Source organism: Microcebus murinus, chromosome 3 (assembly GCF_040939455.1).
Source record: "Microcebus murinus isolate Inina chromosome 3, M.murinus_Inina_mat1.0, whole genome shotgun sequence".
NCBI lineage: Eukaryota > Metazoa > Chordata > Mammalia > Primates > Cheirogaleidae > Microcebus > Microcebus murinus.
Window position 1 is genome coordinate 50640837 of NC_134106.1, and position 18702 is coordinate 50659538.

At 37.2% G+C, this 18702-nt stretch overlaps 1 protein-coding gene across 3 annotated transcripts in view; it reads right to left on the bottom strand.

The window, feature by feature from the left end:
* The window catches only part of USP34 (ubiquitin specific peptidase 34), a 225921-nt gene that overhangs the window by 112297 nt on the left and 94922 nt on the right, over positions 1-18702 (bottom strand). For all 3 annotated transcript variants that reach the window (XM_012764850.3, XM_076000817.1, XM_076000816.1), the window contains 3 exons: positions 16092-16181; positions 11652-11747; positions 7459-7541 (listed from right to left, as the gene is read on the bottom strand). In XM_012764850.3, coding sequence (XP_012620304.1) covers positions 7459-7541; positions 11652-11747; positions 16092-16181 — 269 coding nt within the window. The remainder of the gene's footprint in view (positions 1-7458; positions 7542-11651; positions 11748-16091; positions 16182-18702) is intronic.

Genomic DNA, 18702 nt, shown 5'->3' on the forward strand with positions numbered 1-18702 from the left:
AGCAAGAGCCTGTCTCTACAAAAACTAAAAAAAAATTAGCTAGGTGTGGTGACGCATGCCTAAAGTCCACAGCAACTCAGGAGGCTGAGGCAGAAGGATCAATTGAGCTCAGAAGTTGGAGGCTGCATATATAAGCTATAATCACACCACTGCACTCTAGCCTGAGAACAAAGCGAGATTCTGTGTAACTTAAAATTTTTTTTAGATTCGGAAAAAAGATGGCGGATGAGAAACACCGCCAGACAGAGTGTCTCTGCAGAAAAGATAGATTCTAGCAGAAATCAGAAGAAAGAAGCAAGAAGACGAGCCTACATCGGATGAGGGTCGGAAGGAGGAGTACCTGAGACTACGGGAGACTCCACGGGAGGAGGTGACGGAGGAGAACTGGAAGCTGGGACCGCAGGAGCAGCCCGGAGACCAGCGGGAAGTATCGGCCATTTCCCCTCCCCTGCATCCTGGACTGCTGGTGGGCTCCCCAGCAAGTAGAGAGACCTGCGGACACCAGCCCAGCGACGGCCGCTGCCAGTGAGCAGTAAGCCAGTGGCGGACGAGGCACTGGGCTCCCAACTCCCTCGGGGCACCTCCGTGTGCACAGACCGGAGCCGCGCAGCAGACGCCATATTGCTTCCTCCTCCTCTCCCGAGACCCTACCCGCGGCTGCCCAGAGAGACAGAGAGACAATACAGCCACCAGCCGGAGGCACCTACAGGGAACGGGACCTTCCCTTTTGGGGCCCTACAGCTGACTAAGGGGAACTCAGACTGTGAGCTCCCTACCTGCCAGCCCTCTCAGGTGCTGCTGGCACGGTGATCCCAGGAGAACGGGGGAGACTCTGAGGTTGAGAGACATAGACGCAGCTTGGGCTCCTTGTGGGTGAATTGGGACTGGCACTGCTCTCCCTGGTGGGGATATAGTTTGAACTCTGGGACCCAGAGGTCAGACCTGTAGACCACATCCCATGCACCTAGGCCTCGCATTGCCTAGGGCACAGAAGGGATATTTGTGAACAGCCTACTGCGGTGTGTGTGCCTTCAGGGGCAGATCAGCGTCCTAGAGGGCAACCCTCCCCCCAAAGGGAGGCCCTGAACCCAGCCCAGGTGGCGTTCCCCAGTAGGGAACCTCCCCGCCGCAGCACAGCCAGGGGAGGAGTGGTGGCGTGTGGTCTGGCCTGCGGGCAGAGGCCCAGGAGTAGCTGCGGAGTTAGGGACGGTGGAAAGAAGCCAGGCCCACTCCAGACTGCAACTGTCAGACAACCCTATCCCCACAGCAGACTCTTTGACTGAGCTGGGCCATTCCAGCCCGGACCTGAAAACTTTGCCTGGAAGCAGAGAACAGAACTTTGACCCCTGCTAACGGCATTGGTGTTGCCTGAGGGCAGGCTTACCCAACCCAGCTCTGCCCAGACTCTCTCCTAGACTAGCCCTCACTGAAGGGGAGAAAAGGACACACCTGGAAGTCCCAGGGCCCCACCCACCACCTGAGGCACTAGAGTTCCATCTACAGGAACAAGAGCTGATAACAGGGCATAAAAACAACAGCTTAGCCTGTTCTTCCAAACAAGCGCCACCTACTGACAGGGAGAGCATCCTGCACACCCTTATCAGGACAGGGAGTGGACGAATCTCACCCACAGACACCACCTTCTGGCTCAGAAAGTAAACAAGGCGTGTGAATACCCAAACAAAAACCTAAAGAAAAGAAACAACAACTGATCGATACGGGAAGAAATCATTGAAGAAACTCAGGAAATATGAAGAACCAAACGGAAAACTCTCCCCCAAAGAGGAGCCCCAGCCCCCTAGAAAAGGGCACCAACCAAAATCAGGCAACCAAAATAACAGAAGAGGAATTTCGTCTGTGGATCAAAAGAACACTCACCGAGCTGCAACAACAACTCAATAACCAACACAAAGAAACCACAAAAAGCCTCCAGGATCTGGAAAAAGAAATGGACAAAATGAAGAAAAGTGTAACCGAACTCCTGGAAATGAAGAATCAATTCAAGGAACTACAAAATACAGTGGAAAGTCTCAAGAACAGGGTAGATCAAACAGAAGAAAGAATCTCAGAGCTTGAAGATAACACCCTCCAATTAAATAAATCAGTCACAGAAATAGAGCAGAGAAACAAGAAAAAAGAGCAAAGCCTACAAGAGCTGTGGGATTATGTGAAGAAACCTAATGTGAGGGTCATAGGCTTACCAGAAGGGGAAGAAGAGAACACTCAAGGGTTGGACAAGCTGTTTGAAGATATAATAGAGGAAAATTTCCCAGGCCTTGCTCAAAATCTTGATATACAAGTTCAAGAAGCTCAGAGGACCCCTGGGAGATTCAATGCAAACAGGAAGATGTCACGACATGCAGTCATCAGACTGACCAAAGTATCAACTAAAGAGGCCCTTCTAAGAGCTGTAAGACAAAAGAAGCAAGTAACATACGAGGGAAAGCCAATTCAAATAACACCAGACTTCTCTAATGACACTTTACAAGCAAGGAGAGACTGGGGCCCCATTCTCACTCTTTTGAAACAAAATAATGCCCAGCCTAGAATATTATTCCCTGCAAAACTAAGCTTCACATATGAAGGAGAAATAAAGACATTCTCAGAAAAGCAAAGGCTCAGAGAATTCACCAAGACTAGACCAGCCCTACAAGAAGTACTTAAAACAGCGTTACACACGGAACATAATAATAACCCACGAATATAAAAAGCACCAAAACCCAAAGATATTAAAGGCCAGATATTACAATGGCTCAAGACAGAAATCATAGCAACAACATCCAACCCAACAGAATGAACAGTAATCTACCTTACCTATCAGTTCTCTCAATAAATGTGAATGGCTTAAACTCTCCACTCAAGAGACATAGGCTGGCTGAATGGATAAGAAAATACAGGCTAAGTATATGCCGTCTTCAGGAAACACATCTAACCTGCAAGGATGCATATAGACTAAAAATAAAAGGGTGGAGATCAATATTCCAAGCAAATAGAAGCCAAAAGAAGGCTGGTGTGGCAGTTCTAATTTCAGACAATTTAGTTTTTAAAGCAACAAAAGTAGTGAAAGACAAAGAGGGTCATTATATAATGGTGAAGGGCACAGTTCAACAAGAAGAGATAACAATTTTAAATATTTATGCACCCAACTTAGGTGCACCCAGCTTCATAAAGCAAACCTTACTGGAGCTAAGCAAATGGATTAATAGCAACTCCATAATCGCCGGAGATTTCAACACCCCACTGACGGCACGAGACAGATCCTCCAAACAGAAAATTAATAAAGAAATAATGGACTTAAACAAAACTCTACAACAATTGGGTTTGACTGACATTTACAGAACATTCTACCCAAAATCCACTGAATATACGTTCTTCTCATCAGCACACGGGACATTCTCTAAGATTGAACATATCCTAGGACACAAAGTAAACCTCAAGAAATTTAAAAAAATAGAAATCATACCATGTATCTTCTCAGATCACAGTGGAATAAAAGTAGAAATCAACCGTAACAGAAACTCACATTTCTATGCAAAATCGTGGAAATTAAACAACCTCCTACTAAATGATTACTTCATAAATGAAGAAATCAAGATAGAAATGAAAAAATTCTATGAAGAAAATGACAATGGAGAGACAAGTTATCAAATCCTCTGGGACACAGCTAAAGCAGTTCTGAGAGGAAAGTTTATCTCCATAAATGCCTATAACCAAAAGTCAAAAAGATCACAAATAGACAATCTAATGAAACGACTCAAAGAGCTCAAAAAAGAAGAACAGACTAGCCCCAAACCCAGCAGAAGAAGTAAAGTCAACAAGATCAAATCAGAACTAAACGAAATTGAAAATAGGGAAGCTATTCAGGAGATTAACAAAACAAAAAGTTGGTTCTTTGAAAAAATAAACAAAATTGACACGCCATTGGCTAGGCTAATGAAAAGCAGAAAAAAGAAATCTCTAATAAGCTCCATCAAGAACAAAAAAGGAGATATCACAGCTGATCCCAAGGAGATAAAGGATATAATTTATGAATACTACAAAAATCTTTATGCACACAAACTGGAAAATGTGGAGGAAATGGACAAACTTCTAGAAAAACACAGCCTCCCTAGGCTCAACCAGGAAGAAATAGATTCCCTGAACAGACCAATCTCAAGAGCTGAAATAGAAACAGCAATTAAAAATCTCCCTAAAAAGAAAAGTCTCGGTCCAGATGGTTTCACACCCGAATTTTACCACACTTACAAAGAAGAACTAGTACCTATCTTGCAGAAACTATTCCACAACATCGAGAAGACCCGAAACCTCCCCGACACCTTTTATGAAGCGAATATTACTCTGATACCAAAACCAGGAAAGGATGCAACAAAAAAGGAAAACTACAGACCAATATCCCTAAGGAATATAGATGCAAAAATTTTCAACAAAATCTTAGCTAACCGAATCCAGATGCTTATCAAAAACTTAATCCATCACGACCAAGTGGGCTTTATCCCCGGGGATGCAGGGATGGTTCAACATATGTAAATCTATAAATGCAATTCACCACATAAAAAGAAGCAAAAACAAAGACATGATTCTTTCAATAGATGCAGAAAAAGCTTTTGACAAAATTCAACACCCTTTCATGATACGAATACTTAAGAAAATAGGCATAGAAGGGACATACCTAAAAATGATACAGGCCATATATGACAGACCCATAGCCAACATCATCCTGAATGGGGAAAAACTGAAAGCATTCCCACGTAGAACTGGAACCAGACAAGGCTGCCCACTATCTCCACTTCTATTCAACATAGTGCTGGAAGTCCTGGCTACAGCAATCAGACAGGAAAGTGGAATTAAAGGTATCCAAAAAGGGGCAGAAGAGATCAAACTTTCACTGTTTGCTGATGATATATTTAGAAAACCCCAAAGATTCAACCAAGAAACTCCTGGAACTGATCAATGAATTTAGTAAAGTCTCAGGATACAAAATCAATACACAGAAATCAGAGGCATTAGTAAACGCCAACAACAATCTAATTGAGAACCAAATTAAAGACTCAAAACCCTTCACAATAGCAACAAAGAAATTAAAGTACCTAGGAGTATACTTAACCAAGGAGGTAAAAGACCTCTACAGGGAGAACTATGAAACACTGAGGAAGGAAATAGCAGAGGATGTAAACAGACGGAAATCCATTCCATGCTCGTGGATCGGCAGACTCAACATCATTAAAATGTCTATACTACCCAAACTGATCTACAGATTCAATGCAATACCTATTAAAATCCCATCAGCATTCTTCACAGATATAGAAAAAATAATTTTACGCTTTGTATGGAACCAAAGAAGACCCCGAATATCAAGAGCAATTCTAGGCAACAAAAACAAAATGGGAAGTATTAATATGCCAGATATCAAACTATACTACAAAGCTGTAGTAATTAAAACAATCTGGTATTGGCACAAAAATAGGAATATTGACCAGTGGAACAGCTCTGAGAATCCTGATATAAAACCATCCTCATATAGCCATCTAATCTTTGACAAAGCAGACAAAAACATACGCTGGGGAAAAGAATCCCTTTTCAATAAATGGTGCTGGGAAAACTGGATAGCCACTTGTAGAAGGCTAAAGCAGGACCCACACCTTTCACCTCTCACAAAAATCAACTCACGCTGGATAACAGACTTAAACTTAAGGTATGAAACTATTAGAATTCTAGAGGAAAATGTTGGAAACACTCTCCTAGACATCGGCCTAGGCAAAGAGTTTATGAAGAAGTCCCCAAAGGCAATCAAAGCAGCAACAAAAATAAATAAATGGGACATGATGAAACTACAAAGCTTCTGCACAGCCAAAGAAACAGTCATGAAAGTAGACAACCTACAGAATGGGAGAAAATTTTTGCATCCTACGTATCCGATAAAGGGCTGATAACTAGAATATACTTAGAACTGACGAAAATCAGCAAGAAAAAATCAAATAACCCTATTAAAAAGTGGGCAAAGGACTTGAACAGAAACTTTTTTAAAGAAGACAGAAGAATGGCCAACAAACATATGAAAAAATGCTCAACATCTCTAATCATCAGGGAAATGCAAATCAAAACCACAATGAGATATCACTTAACTCCAGTGAGAATGGCCTTTATCAAAAAGTCTCGAAATAACAAATCCTGGCGTGGATGCGGAGACTGCAAACTAGTTCAACCTTTGTGGAAAGCAATATGGAGATACCTTAAAGCGATACAAGTGAATCTACCATTTGATCCAGCAATCCCATTGCTGGGCATCTACCCAAATGATCCAATGACACTCTACAAAAAAGACACCTGCACTCGAATGTTTATGGCAGCACAATTCATAATTGCAAGGCTGTGGAAACAGCCCAAGTGCCCATCAATCCAAGAACGGATTAATAAAATGTGGTATATGTATACCATGGAGTACTATTCAGCTCTAAGAAACAACAGTGATATAGCACATCTTATATTTTCCTGGTTAGAGCTGGAACCCATACTACGAAGTGAAGTATCCCAAGAATGGAAAAACAAGCACCAGATATATTCTCCAGCAAACTGGTATTAACTGAGTAGCACCTAAGTGGACACATAGGTACTACAGTAATAGGGTATTGGGCAGGTGGGGGGGGGGCGGGTGTATATATACACATAATGAGTGAGATGTGCACCATCTGGGGAATGGTCATGCTGGAAACTCAGACTTGGGGGGGGAGGGCATTTATTGAAACCTTAAAATCTGTTCCCCCATAATATGCCGAAAAAAAAAAAAAAAAAAAAAAAGAAAAAGAAAACATTCTGAGATCCAAATATCAAATTAAAAAAACGTACTTTTTAAATGGGAAAAAAAAAAAATTTTTTTTACAGGATTAGCCCTGGTAATAGTACATATAGCAAAATTCTATGACCAAAGGTCATAGATAATACTGCATTCCTTAAACAAAGGTAATAAAGGATATTGCCACACCCTAAAGTGATATGTTCTCCTGTCCCAAATATTTTGTTCTGAAATGAATCTTTTATCCACTGAGAAGCTTGCATTTTTAGAGACTAAAGCAAGAAGAGAATGTGTCAGGGTAATGCTCATATCACCATACATACTGATGGGATACTCACTCCTTGGGAGCTTAGGAAACACAATGCTGTGACATAGAGAAATTATTTACAATACTATAATTGCAATCATAAAGCTTGCAAAAAATACCAGTGGTAACATGCTTATGCAATGACTTTATGCTAAAACTTTGAAAATTATTACAAAAAGGTCTTATTTTTAAGAAGGCAGACTTATTTAAATATAATCTCAATAATTTTAATAGTGTCTAATGTTGATATAATTTATAAATGTATTAAGAACAATCACTGCAGAAATCTAGAGGCACAAGTAACTTTAGACTCTTCAAAGAGTCAAAACATATTTCAAAATACACTGATTTAAAAACTTACTGAAATGATCAGGTGATCCCAGGGTTGAAAACACACAAGTCAAGAATTGAAGTCGAACTTGGACCTCAGCACTATGGCTGTACCTGTAATTTAAAAGTCATTAAAATAATTAGATATCTATAATTAAAGATTTAGTGGTCCTAATCATAACTTATACCAAAGAAGGAAAATTTCCATTTTAATAATTCTTAACTATTTTAATTACATAATTTTGGTTATACAAAATGTGTTCATAAACCCAAAATATAATGCCAAATTTATGCTATTTAATAAATTATAAAAATCTCCAAACTACAACAAAATTTACTTTCAAATTAGATAATGAGGAAGTACATAAAAGCCCAACAGTGGAGCAAAAGAAATGTCATTTTAAAATTATATAACATGGCTGGTCTGAAGGTAGTGAGTTTCTCCCTCTATTGTTCACAGTTACAGATTGAACTCCTTGTTCTACTACTTTCCCCTCCTACTACTGCACTTGACTAGTCTAAAAAAATAAAAACAAAATAATGTAATATGCACATATATTAGAATAGTTAACAAGTAAAAATATACATCTCTGTCTAAAAACTATATGCTTGATATCATTGTCCCTATAGTGATGATACTGTATTCCTTAAACAAAAAACACTAATAAAATACTATGTATTTCCATAAATCTAATCCATAAAGAATACAGCTGATACAAAACTGGCATTTTTGGAAGTTATTACAAATCAAAATAATTATAATTAATGTATACAAAATTCAATGGTTAATATAAAAGTTGCTCTGTAAATTTATTAAGTAAGTAACTTCACATAGTTTTCTGGAAATTTAGTTTGCAGGCATTTCCAAGGGGCCGACATTTCAAGAGGAAAGTGTTAGTCTGTCAGTAAGGAAGGGTAGGAGATGGGTCTGAAGAGGTAGGTAAGAGCCAGATTGTAACCAGCCCAAATGTACGAAGTTTGGAATTGTTCTGGATGGAAAAGAAAGTCACTGAAGGGTGTTGGGGGGAGCAACGTAGGGGCAGGGGTAATAATCAGATTTGCATTTTAGGATTCCTTTAGCAACCCAGTGTGAACTGCATACTGAACAGTGTCTACAGTATCTATAACATTCTAGTTCCCTTAGAATCTGAGCATCCAATGAATGAAACTAAACTAATCATGAGTTCTTATCTCTACGTTATAGATCAAAAGACAGATCGTGAATGAACTGCCTAAACTGCTTTGCCAACATAAGGCAGTCATAGGTGTTGATCAGTTAATACGAAAAAAGAAAGAAAACAACATAAGGCAGTCAGTGGCCAGCGTAAGAGCTAATCTATATCCTAGCTTGCAGAGGGTCAAAGGGCTTATTAATTCAATTTTCTGTAATCCTCAAGTAGGTGCAAAATTTTAAAAGCTTCCCAAAATTACACTAAATTCACTATTGAAGTTTACTGTTCTCTAAAGATTGAGTTCACTGAACATACCCTTGGCTCCTCTTTAGGGTCTCTTATTAATGTTGGCAAAGATAAGGTGAACTTTTGCCTCATTAAGGTTGCAGTGCCCTTTGTGAAGATGAAAGTACATATGGTGAGGAGGGGGGGAGAGGAAACGTAGTAAGTGACCCTCAGAATAGAATGTAATCTCGATAAAATTCAAGAACAGATCTTAACAGCTTATGTTCTTTTTAACTAAAAAGATTTTGTAGCAGAGGCCTTAGAGAGTACAGGTTCAGATACAAGTTCTGTCATCCATTAGCTCTATGATTTTAAGTTACTGAATTTCTCTGAGCCCGAGTCTAGGGACATCAATCTTAGACATAAAAGGGAATGAAGTCTTGCTCTTTACAAAGTACTTTTATATCCCAAATACTACTACTTCCCCTATACTGGCATTCCAGAGTAAGAGACTCATAACCCTAGAAGGCATGGGTCCAGTCCCTTTGTACTACTTTCTTCAGCTTCTGGCTCTGGCTCCATACTTCAAAGAACTCTGCTTGCTCCATCAGGGTCCCATGGGCTGCTGAAACCACCAGTCAGGAAAACTTTGGGGGTTGTCAAGCAAAGATGATATCTGACAAATTCTCATGGGCTTGTTCATGATTTCTTAACATTATAGGAAATGCAGAACAAAAATAGTCTCCCTGTAGGCATAAAACTTTAGTGATAGACTACTGCCTTAAAAAAATTCTCTTTGTAGCCTAACTGTTGACACAGACAGGGTTTTCCCTAGAGGCCCTTGGACTAAAGAAATATATGTCTTTTTAAGAAATGAAGTTGTATGTTTCATGCCACAAGAATCTCCCTCCTAAAGGTGAAAATCTCAGAAATTAATTACCATAATGCCCACTGAAAAAAATGTGCCCCAAATTCATGAAATCAGTATGCATTAACAAAGAGTAGCAAATGGACAGCTCTGTTTTACAGTCTGAGAAGGGAACAGGGAAGTTATACCAAAACAATCCAGACAACATCTCTCTGTTCTGGGGTTTTATTTTCTTAAGATGCCAGGGAACAAGGCAGACTGAAGGGCTGGAAGGATGCACTAGTGTACCCTAGGAAAATACAGAAATCATCTCGAAGGAGCACCACTCCTCTATTTCACTTTTTCACCACAGAAGCAATGCTTCTGTGAGGTTCCCCCTCTGATTCCATTAACAAAGTGAGTAACTTTCCTGCAGTCAGTGCAGTGGACAGTCAAATCTCAGACCTGTGTTCATTTCTTGGCACTTAATGCTAAACTTTCTCTCTATGAGGACAATTCATTTATGTCCTCCACTTCCCTCTCTAAACCTACTATATTGCCTTCCTAATTTGAAAGGGATAAGGAATTATCCAGCATAGGGAGGGACTGAGGCAAGGAGACTGACTCAGAGGCAGTTGTGAGGACAAAAGCAGTGTTTGTGGAAATGTCAACTTCTGAAAAGACATGGGATATATTTTAATATTAAGATAGGTAGAGACTGACAGCAATATAATGTGTAGCATCTAATAATTGAGTTCTATATATATATGACTTAATAAAAAAAAAAAAAGAGCACAAGTACTAGAAACAGACTGTGTACAAATGCTGGCTCCACTCTTTATGTGTGACCTTGGGCAAGTTTTGTCGTTTCACAGCTTCAGTGTTCTCATTTGTGAAATGAGATTATCTGCCTCAAATGGGTTATTATGTATCTTAAATTAATACTTGGTACTTAAATGGTATCTGGCACATAATAAATATCAATGAACACTGGCTACTTTTTAAAATAATCATCATTTATATTTGGAAATAAAAGAGTACAAAAAGCCTCAAGTCTCCAAGTTTTAGGTGGCTCAAAAGATGGTGGTACCCTTTACGACATAGTAAAATCTGGAGAAGGACCCATTTTGTGGGAGATAAGTGAATTATTTTTGGAAGTAGATAAGTATTCCTATGACTTTTCTGAATGCTTTTACAGTCTGTTAGATTTCCATTTACGTGGAGATTTGCTACATGCTGATTTTCAAAATCAACACTGTGACTCCTTCTCGTATTCATTGATATGCATGCCAGTACTGACATTGATGTCCTCAACTTTGACATCAGTCCACACCAATTGGTTCACCAGCAGAAACCTTTTGAATTTTTTGTTCATGTTCTTATAAGGAGTTTTAGACACAACTATACCACTACTCATCAATTCTACCAACTCTTGTCCCAAGTCACTTAAATATATCCAGAGAAGACTTTTGAAATATATGATAAAATATTAACTAGTTACACTACCAGTTTTTAAACCTTCCATACATGTCCTAAACTTTCTAATACTAGTATCCAATGATAATAACAAAGTAAAATATTTTAAATTAACTATATGTTAAATATATTCTTTTGGAAGTAAACATTTACAAATTTTACAATCAATACTCTACATTAAGATAAGCATATTGATGATTTCTGAAAAACATATTTACCTTTGATTCCTAGAAAAATCTTTGAACAAGTCTCAACAGTGAAGGTTAACCTATCTCCAAAAGCTACATTTCCCTAAGACTAAGAATTATAAGAGTAACACCTCATAACAATCTTTCAACTTTAAAACATTCTATCAGCCTTTCTTTCATAATTTTATACAAACAAAATTTTCTGTCGCACTTATTTACTATATGAAAGAACAGAAGTAGAAACACTAGAAAATTATCTTTCAAAGTAAAGACAATTCACACTGAAACATATTTAACTGGGCTGAGAGGTACTTACAGTGCATGTTTTTGTCTTCCTTCTCTTACAGTTTGAATGTAGTATACCAAATTATCAAAGAAAAGCTTCATCATGTTCAGTTCTTTTTCTGCCCACCTGGCCCAATTAAAAGAAAAAAATAATTTTAAAGGGAACAGAATAAGAAAATAGATTTATGCTAAGACAGAAAAAAATGTTTATCTAAAAAAAAATCTTCAAATGTAAAACTTTTAAACTATCCAAAATTTTCAAATGTCATTTATATTTCAATGGTGAAAAAGTATAAAGCACTGTTCCTTCATTTCTATCAATTTAAAGAATCATTTTTTTCAAATCTCAAAATACTACCTGTGAAAGGGATAAAATGCCTGGTAGAGTGCTATTATTAATATTTCATGCTGACTTAAAAGGCTATGTAGCTACTAAGGAATAAATTATGATTTTGAATAAAAATACCAAGAAAGTCCATTCTTCCAGTGTACACATTCCTAGAGAAGCTACTGGAAGTCAAAACTATATAAGAGAAGCTGAGTTTTTCCACAAATATAATAGTATAACAAATTCAGAACTGAATTCATAACTATGGGTCAAATATCCAAATTTCCCTAGCAATGACTACAAACACCGTATTAAATATAAATGTTATATAATATGAAACTTTTTTAGGCTTATCTATAAACTGAACTATTAATTTATTGACTGGGACAACATAGTAACTCATCATATGACTGTATTTCCTAGAGTATCAACATGTTCTGTAAACACTTCTCAAAGGCAAAGGAATACATTTATCAAGGTGATAAATTGTAAAAGGACCTCTTTGGAGTTTTGGGCTTAGAGCAGAGGTTTTAGAGCAAGGCATAGTTGGGTGCAAAGCCTGGTTCTACCTATCATTCATTTAAAAATATAAATGGTATATTAAAAATATAAATATTTGTTAAAAATTTAAATGACTAATATGAGTTAATATTAAAAGTAATATAATACCATTCCATATTAATGATGGCTAGGTTTTTAGTGCCTTGGTTTTTAATTAGCAGAATGCCTGGCACACAGAGGCTTAAAATAAATATATTAAATGAATTTTTAATTGATAATAATTTCCTTATTTTTTAAGAAAAAAAATTTTTTTTTTTTTTTTTTGAGACAGAGTCTCGCTTTGTTGCCTAGGCTAGAGTGAGTGCCATGGCGTCAGCCTAGCTCACAGCAACCTCAATCTCCTGGCTCAAGCAATCCTTCTGCCTCAGCCTCCCAAGTAGCTGGGACTACAGGCATGCGCCACCATGCCCAGCTAATTTTTTATATATATATTAGTTGGCCAATTAATTTCTTTCTATTTTTATAGTAGAGACGGGGTCTCGCCCTTGTTCAGGCTGGTTTCGAACTCCTGACCTCGAGCAATCCGCCCGCCTCGGCCTCCCAGAGAGCTAGGATTACAGGCGTGAGCCACCACGCCCGGCCCAAGAAAAATTTTTTTAAAAAATTAAAGAAATGCCCAGATGTAGAGTTCCAAAATAACCTAGAAACACTAGAACAAAAAATAGAAATAGGCCAGGCACGGTGGCTCACGCCTGAACCCTAGCACTCTGGGAGGCCAAGGCGAGTGGATCGCTCCAGGTCAGGAGTTCGAAACCAGCCTGAGCAAGAGCGAGACCCCCTCTCTACTATAAATTAAAAAAAGAAATTAATTAGCCAACTAATATATATAGAAAAAAAAATTAGCCAGGCATGGTGGCGCATGCCTGTAGTCCCAGCTACTCAGGAGGCTGAGGCAGAAGGATTGCTTGAGCCCAGGAGTTTGAGGTTGCTGTGAGCTAGGCTGACGCCACGGCCCTCACTCCAGCCTGGGAAACAAAGCGAGACTCTGTCTCAAAAAAAAAAAAAAAAAATAGAAATAGTGATAAACACATTCAGAGATCCTAGGGTCCAGAACTTCCATAACATAATGTATTTTATATAGCACTTATTAGCAATGTATCTGCTAAAATGTATAAATACAGAAGAATTAAAATTCCAAAGTTTCCAATGTAATTTAAATCATGTCTTTGCTATAGCAATATATGTTACTTTCAGCTTTCCACTCAATGCAGGTCAAGTGGTAGAAAGAAGTAAACATTCAATAAAACTTGGATTTGAAACCAATACACTTGCTGTGTGGCTTCAGGCAAGTAACTGACCTCTTGAAGTCTATTTGCTTGATACCTAAAGATTTACTAAAAGAATCGGGCATAAAAGTTTCCAATTTTAAAATATGGCTCATTAGAGTAAGTTTAAGAAATAACATATACCTAATGTTGAGTGCTGCTATATATATAAAAGTTATAATAAATGAAGGTTCTTACTGTTATTGATTACAATTAACCACATGACTTTAGATAGAGTTCTTGTCAAAGTGATGTGCTTTATGAGATTTAGGATACCAGTTTCATGTTGTAATGGAAACTCTGTGAACTGCCCTTAGCTGAGCTTATTTACATTCAATTCAAAGAACAAGCTAAAAGGATTCAACTTGATATATTTAGGTTTGAGTACTTGGTAAGTAACTCAGTATTCAGAGACTACCACTTTTAAATATGAATGGGACTTCTTAATATGAACTACCTCGGATGGGCCTGGTGGCTCACACCTGTAATCCTAATACTCTGGGAGGCCGAGGCAGGAGGACTGCTTGAGCTCAGGAGTTCACAGACCAGCCTGAGCAAGAATGAGACCTCGTTTCTACCCAAAAAGAAAAAGAAAAAAGAAAAAAAAGAAACATCTCAACTGGCTACCATATGACACCAATTTCCCCAAATTAGCTCCAAATGCATGCGTTTATTGCATTAGAATTTTAACTTCAGCCACTTTTATTTCTTTTTTTGAGATGAAGTCATCAACATACAGCTCATTCTGTTGCCCAGGCTAGAGTGCCATGGCATCAGCTAGCTCACAGCAACCTCAAACTCCTGGGCTCAAGCAATCCTTCTGCCTTAACATATCAAGTAGCTGAGACTACAAGTATGTGCTACCATGACTGGCTAATTTTTTCTATATACTTTTAGGTTGTCTGGCTAATTTCTTTCTATGTTTTTTTAGTAGAGATGGGGTGTCTCGCTCTTGCTCAGGCTGGTCATGAACTCCTAACCTCGAGCAATCCTCCCGCCTCAGCCTCCCAGAGTGCGAGGATTACATGCATGAGCCACCATGCCCAGCCTTAAATTTAGCCACTTAAAAACTACAGAAAAACCAATGAAAAAGAACTAACACCATTCTTGTACTTCAGTGATGCTAAATTCCCACCCCTCTTTTAAGCATCTCAAGGATCTTCCTTACACAAACAGAACTTTCACTACATTCATTTTGTAATATTATCCAAAGAAAGAGACTTTCTAATTCTTAAAAAAAAAGAGGTTCAGGTCAAACATATCCCCTTTAAAAAAACAATAAAGAGCAACGGATATGACTCAGAAGAACTAACTTCATCCAATTTGGAACTATAGTGCAGACTTCTAAGAATTTTTAAAATGATACTCATTTTGAAAGCAAACAAGCACTTTTACTACCTAATCTTAGATTTGAGAAGAAGGCAGGTATGATTCACAAACTAATTCATTCACAAATGAATCCTTCAACAAAGTCTAACTGTTCCTGAAATTTAAATGCCTCTGAAATCTCTTTAAAAGTTTATTTAGAATAAAGTATACAACACATTTTCTCAGGTTAATGAATCATTTGTAGTACCCAACTTTCTCTAGACTTATAACCAACCAAAAGATGGGTTCCATTTCATATCAAAGCACTATGTTTGAAAGAATTCTTTTGAGATTCATTAATTATAAGTTCTATAGAGATGTAAAGGAGTATATGTTGAGTATCTCTTATCTAAAATGCTCAGGACCAAAAGTATTTCAGATTTTCTATTGTTTTAAGATTCTGAATATTTGAGGAATATATACTGGTTGAGTATCCCTAACATGAAAATCCAAAGTACTCCAATGAGCATTCGAATGTCATATCAGTACTCAAAAAGTTTTGGATTGTGGAGCATTTTGGATTTTCAATGCTCAAACTGTAACAGGGTGGTATCAAGATTATCCCTAACATAATGGTAGATCTAGACCAATTTCTAGTAATGGGAAAAATTAAAGGCATCCAAGAGTATTTATTTTTGTCTGGATCTTCTTCAGGAGTCCTCTGCTATGGCCACATGCAATAAAAACAGTCTCCCTAAAATTAGAGCATTAATTGCTATCATATTGTTTTCAAACTACAAAGAAAACAAAAGTTAGATTTTCTTGATGATTGGGATATAAGCACCACAGGGTTAAGTGGCAGAGAAACTTAAGGAAACATGTAAACTACATCAAACTCAAATATTCCTGGTGCAGAGTAAAAGATGGTAAATTATTCAAAACCTGGACTAATAACTGTAATTTGAAACAAATCTTAAAAATACTTTTATTACATTTATTATTTACTTACATTGTAATCCAATGTGTATCATAACTGCTCCCAAACTGCTGAAAAGTACCAAACAGTTTTGGAAGAAGACGAAGTGAAATTACTACTGATCTGAAACAGCAAAAACAGATATTTACAGAATAAAATAATTTTAACTACTAGTGATTGTAGCTATATATAGAAATTCAGCTATTTAAAATCTTAAATGCAAAAAGATTTAATGAATTTTACATATAAACATATTCCTTACACAAATATTAAAAAAATTTTTCTGAAGCATAAATTCATTTTATACATTACAGCAAGAAATTCCAGTTTAAAAAATTCTAATAATAAGACTTTTAAGATAAAATAAACTACAAATACCTGGGTATAAAAGCAAGTTGAAAACATTTAAAGATCTTTTTTTTCATGAAAATAATCTTACTAAGTCATTGTTATGCTTTTTTCCCTAATTCTCAATATGATTTGTATCAAGTTGAGAATCACTGACTTATGAACCATGTTAATAATGGAAGTACACCACATACCTCAAGTATGAAGGAGCAGAAAAAAGACAGGAAATCACTCTAAAACCTCAAGAAGATCTGTGTGTGCTTACTCTCAGACAGGAACAAGTATAGGGAAGATACTGACATACAAATCCCACAGGGAGGAAAGGAAGTCGGCTGCATGAGCCTTAAAAGGACAAACTCTTAACAAAGAAATGACTTTCTTTTGAGCTTAGGAGCCAATACTGCTTCATGAAACAATTTTTAAAAAGAGAAAAGCTGGCACCCTATCCACAAATAATGGTATACAAGTAAGTCTCCAACACTGCTTACTTTTTGAGAAAAATATCAGGGATATCAAATCACAGAGTTGCACTTCTGAGTGGAAGGGACACAGTAGTAAATGCTGAGTAGGAGAAATTAGAAAAGTTTCTGTTTCTGAATAAAATCCAAAGTATTTAGGTTGGACAACAAAGTCCTGTGTGATCTGCCTCTATTCCTCTCATCAGTCTAATTTAATTTTCTTCAGCTTCCTTTTTGTTATTCCTTCAACACAAACAAGCACATTCTTGCCTCAGAGTCTTTGCTAATGTCTCTACTTGGAATGCTCTTTAAGTTATTAGTTATCTAGATGCAAGACACTTTCTTCAGGTTTCCTCAACTGTCAACATAATGACCTTGACAATTCTATAAAATCAACAGGAGATATCACAAAGAAAAATATATAGGAACAATGTCATATTAAATCACAAAAGCAAATTTCAAAATTATTTACATCGTGTAATTTCAACAATGTCTTTAAAATACAAGGAGAAAAAGACTAAAGAGATACCGTATCTTATTTCCTTTACAGTGTGGCTAGTCTTACAGTGTGTAATAGTTTTGTTTTCTGAAAACTTTATTAAATTCTCTCTTGCAGTCAATAGTGTTGACTCTAAATTGTTTAAATTTTATTTACTTCCTAAATTTTCTTCAATAAACCTATTTTCATCTTATAAAATGCAATGTGGGAGTAAGCATACGATGTGTGACACAGAGAAACAGGAAGGCAGGCATTAAGTAGGTATTAGTTGAACTGAGTAGATAATGGTTTGGTTCATGGAAGAGAAGAACCAAAAACAGGAATGTAGAAAAAGTGCTCATTTTCCTTCTACTCTTAACCTAAGGGAATGCTCTTCTCCATAAATAATAATAAAAATGCAGAATTATTGAAAAGTAATTACATCATGTGACTAAAACACTTTAAGAGTTTTTCCTATTATCAGAAAAATTCCAACTTTTCTATTTTTTAAAAAATTAAATTCCAAAGAATAGAAAAGACACATTTTAAGTTGCTATATATTTAAGAATATTATGACCAAATCCAGATTCAAAACAGCAGTCTGCCAACATGCAACTCCCAAGGAAATGAAAGGTGCCTATAAATGGATGGCTCTTCTCTGAAGCAGCATTGTGAAATCACAGAGAAACAATGCAAGACATTCATAGTGGGGAAAAAAAGAGTTTCCAGCAAAGAACAGGAGTCCTGCAAACCTATAAATCTCTGAATTGAGAAAGGAGGTCTCAGATAAAAAGAAACCAGCAACAGAACCCTAGCAACATGAAAAATCAAAACAGATCAACACCCCCAAGGGATCACAATGGAACTATAGCAATGAACTCCAACTATAAAGAAATTGTCAAAATGACTGAAATGGAATTCAGAATATGGATGGCAAATAGGATGAATGGAATTGAAGAGAAAGTTGAAAACCAACAAAAAGAAGCCCCCAAAATATTTCAGTCACTAAAGAACTATATAAAATTAGGAAAGATATAATAGAACTTAAAGAAATGTAAGCGCCATTCAGGGATTTGTCAAAACACAGCAGAAAGTGGCTGATGCAATCTTAGACTCAGCCCATCTGTCCATAGACATTAAAAAAAGAAGAAGAAAAAGAAAACAAAACGCAGCAGTAAGTTTCAGCAACAGACTAAACCAAGGAGAAGAAAGAATCTCACAGCTTGAAGACAAGGCTCTCAAGCTAACCCAATGATTAAAAGAGGCAAAGAAGAAAACAAAGGCAGAGCAATCACTTAGAGAGATATGGGACTATGCAAAGTGAACAAACATACGAATTATAGGTATCACTGAGGGAGAA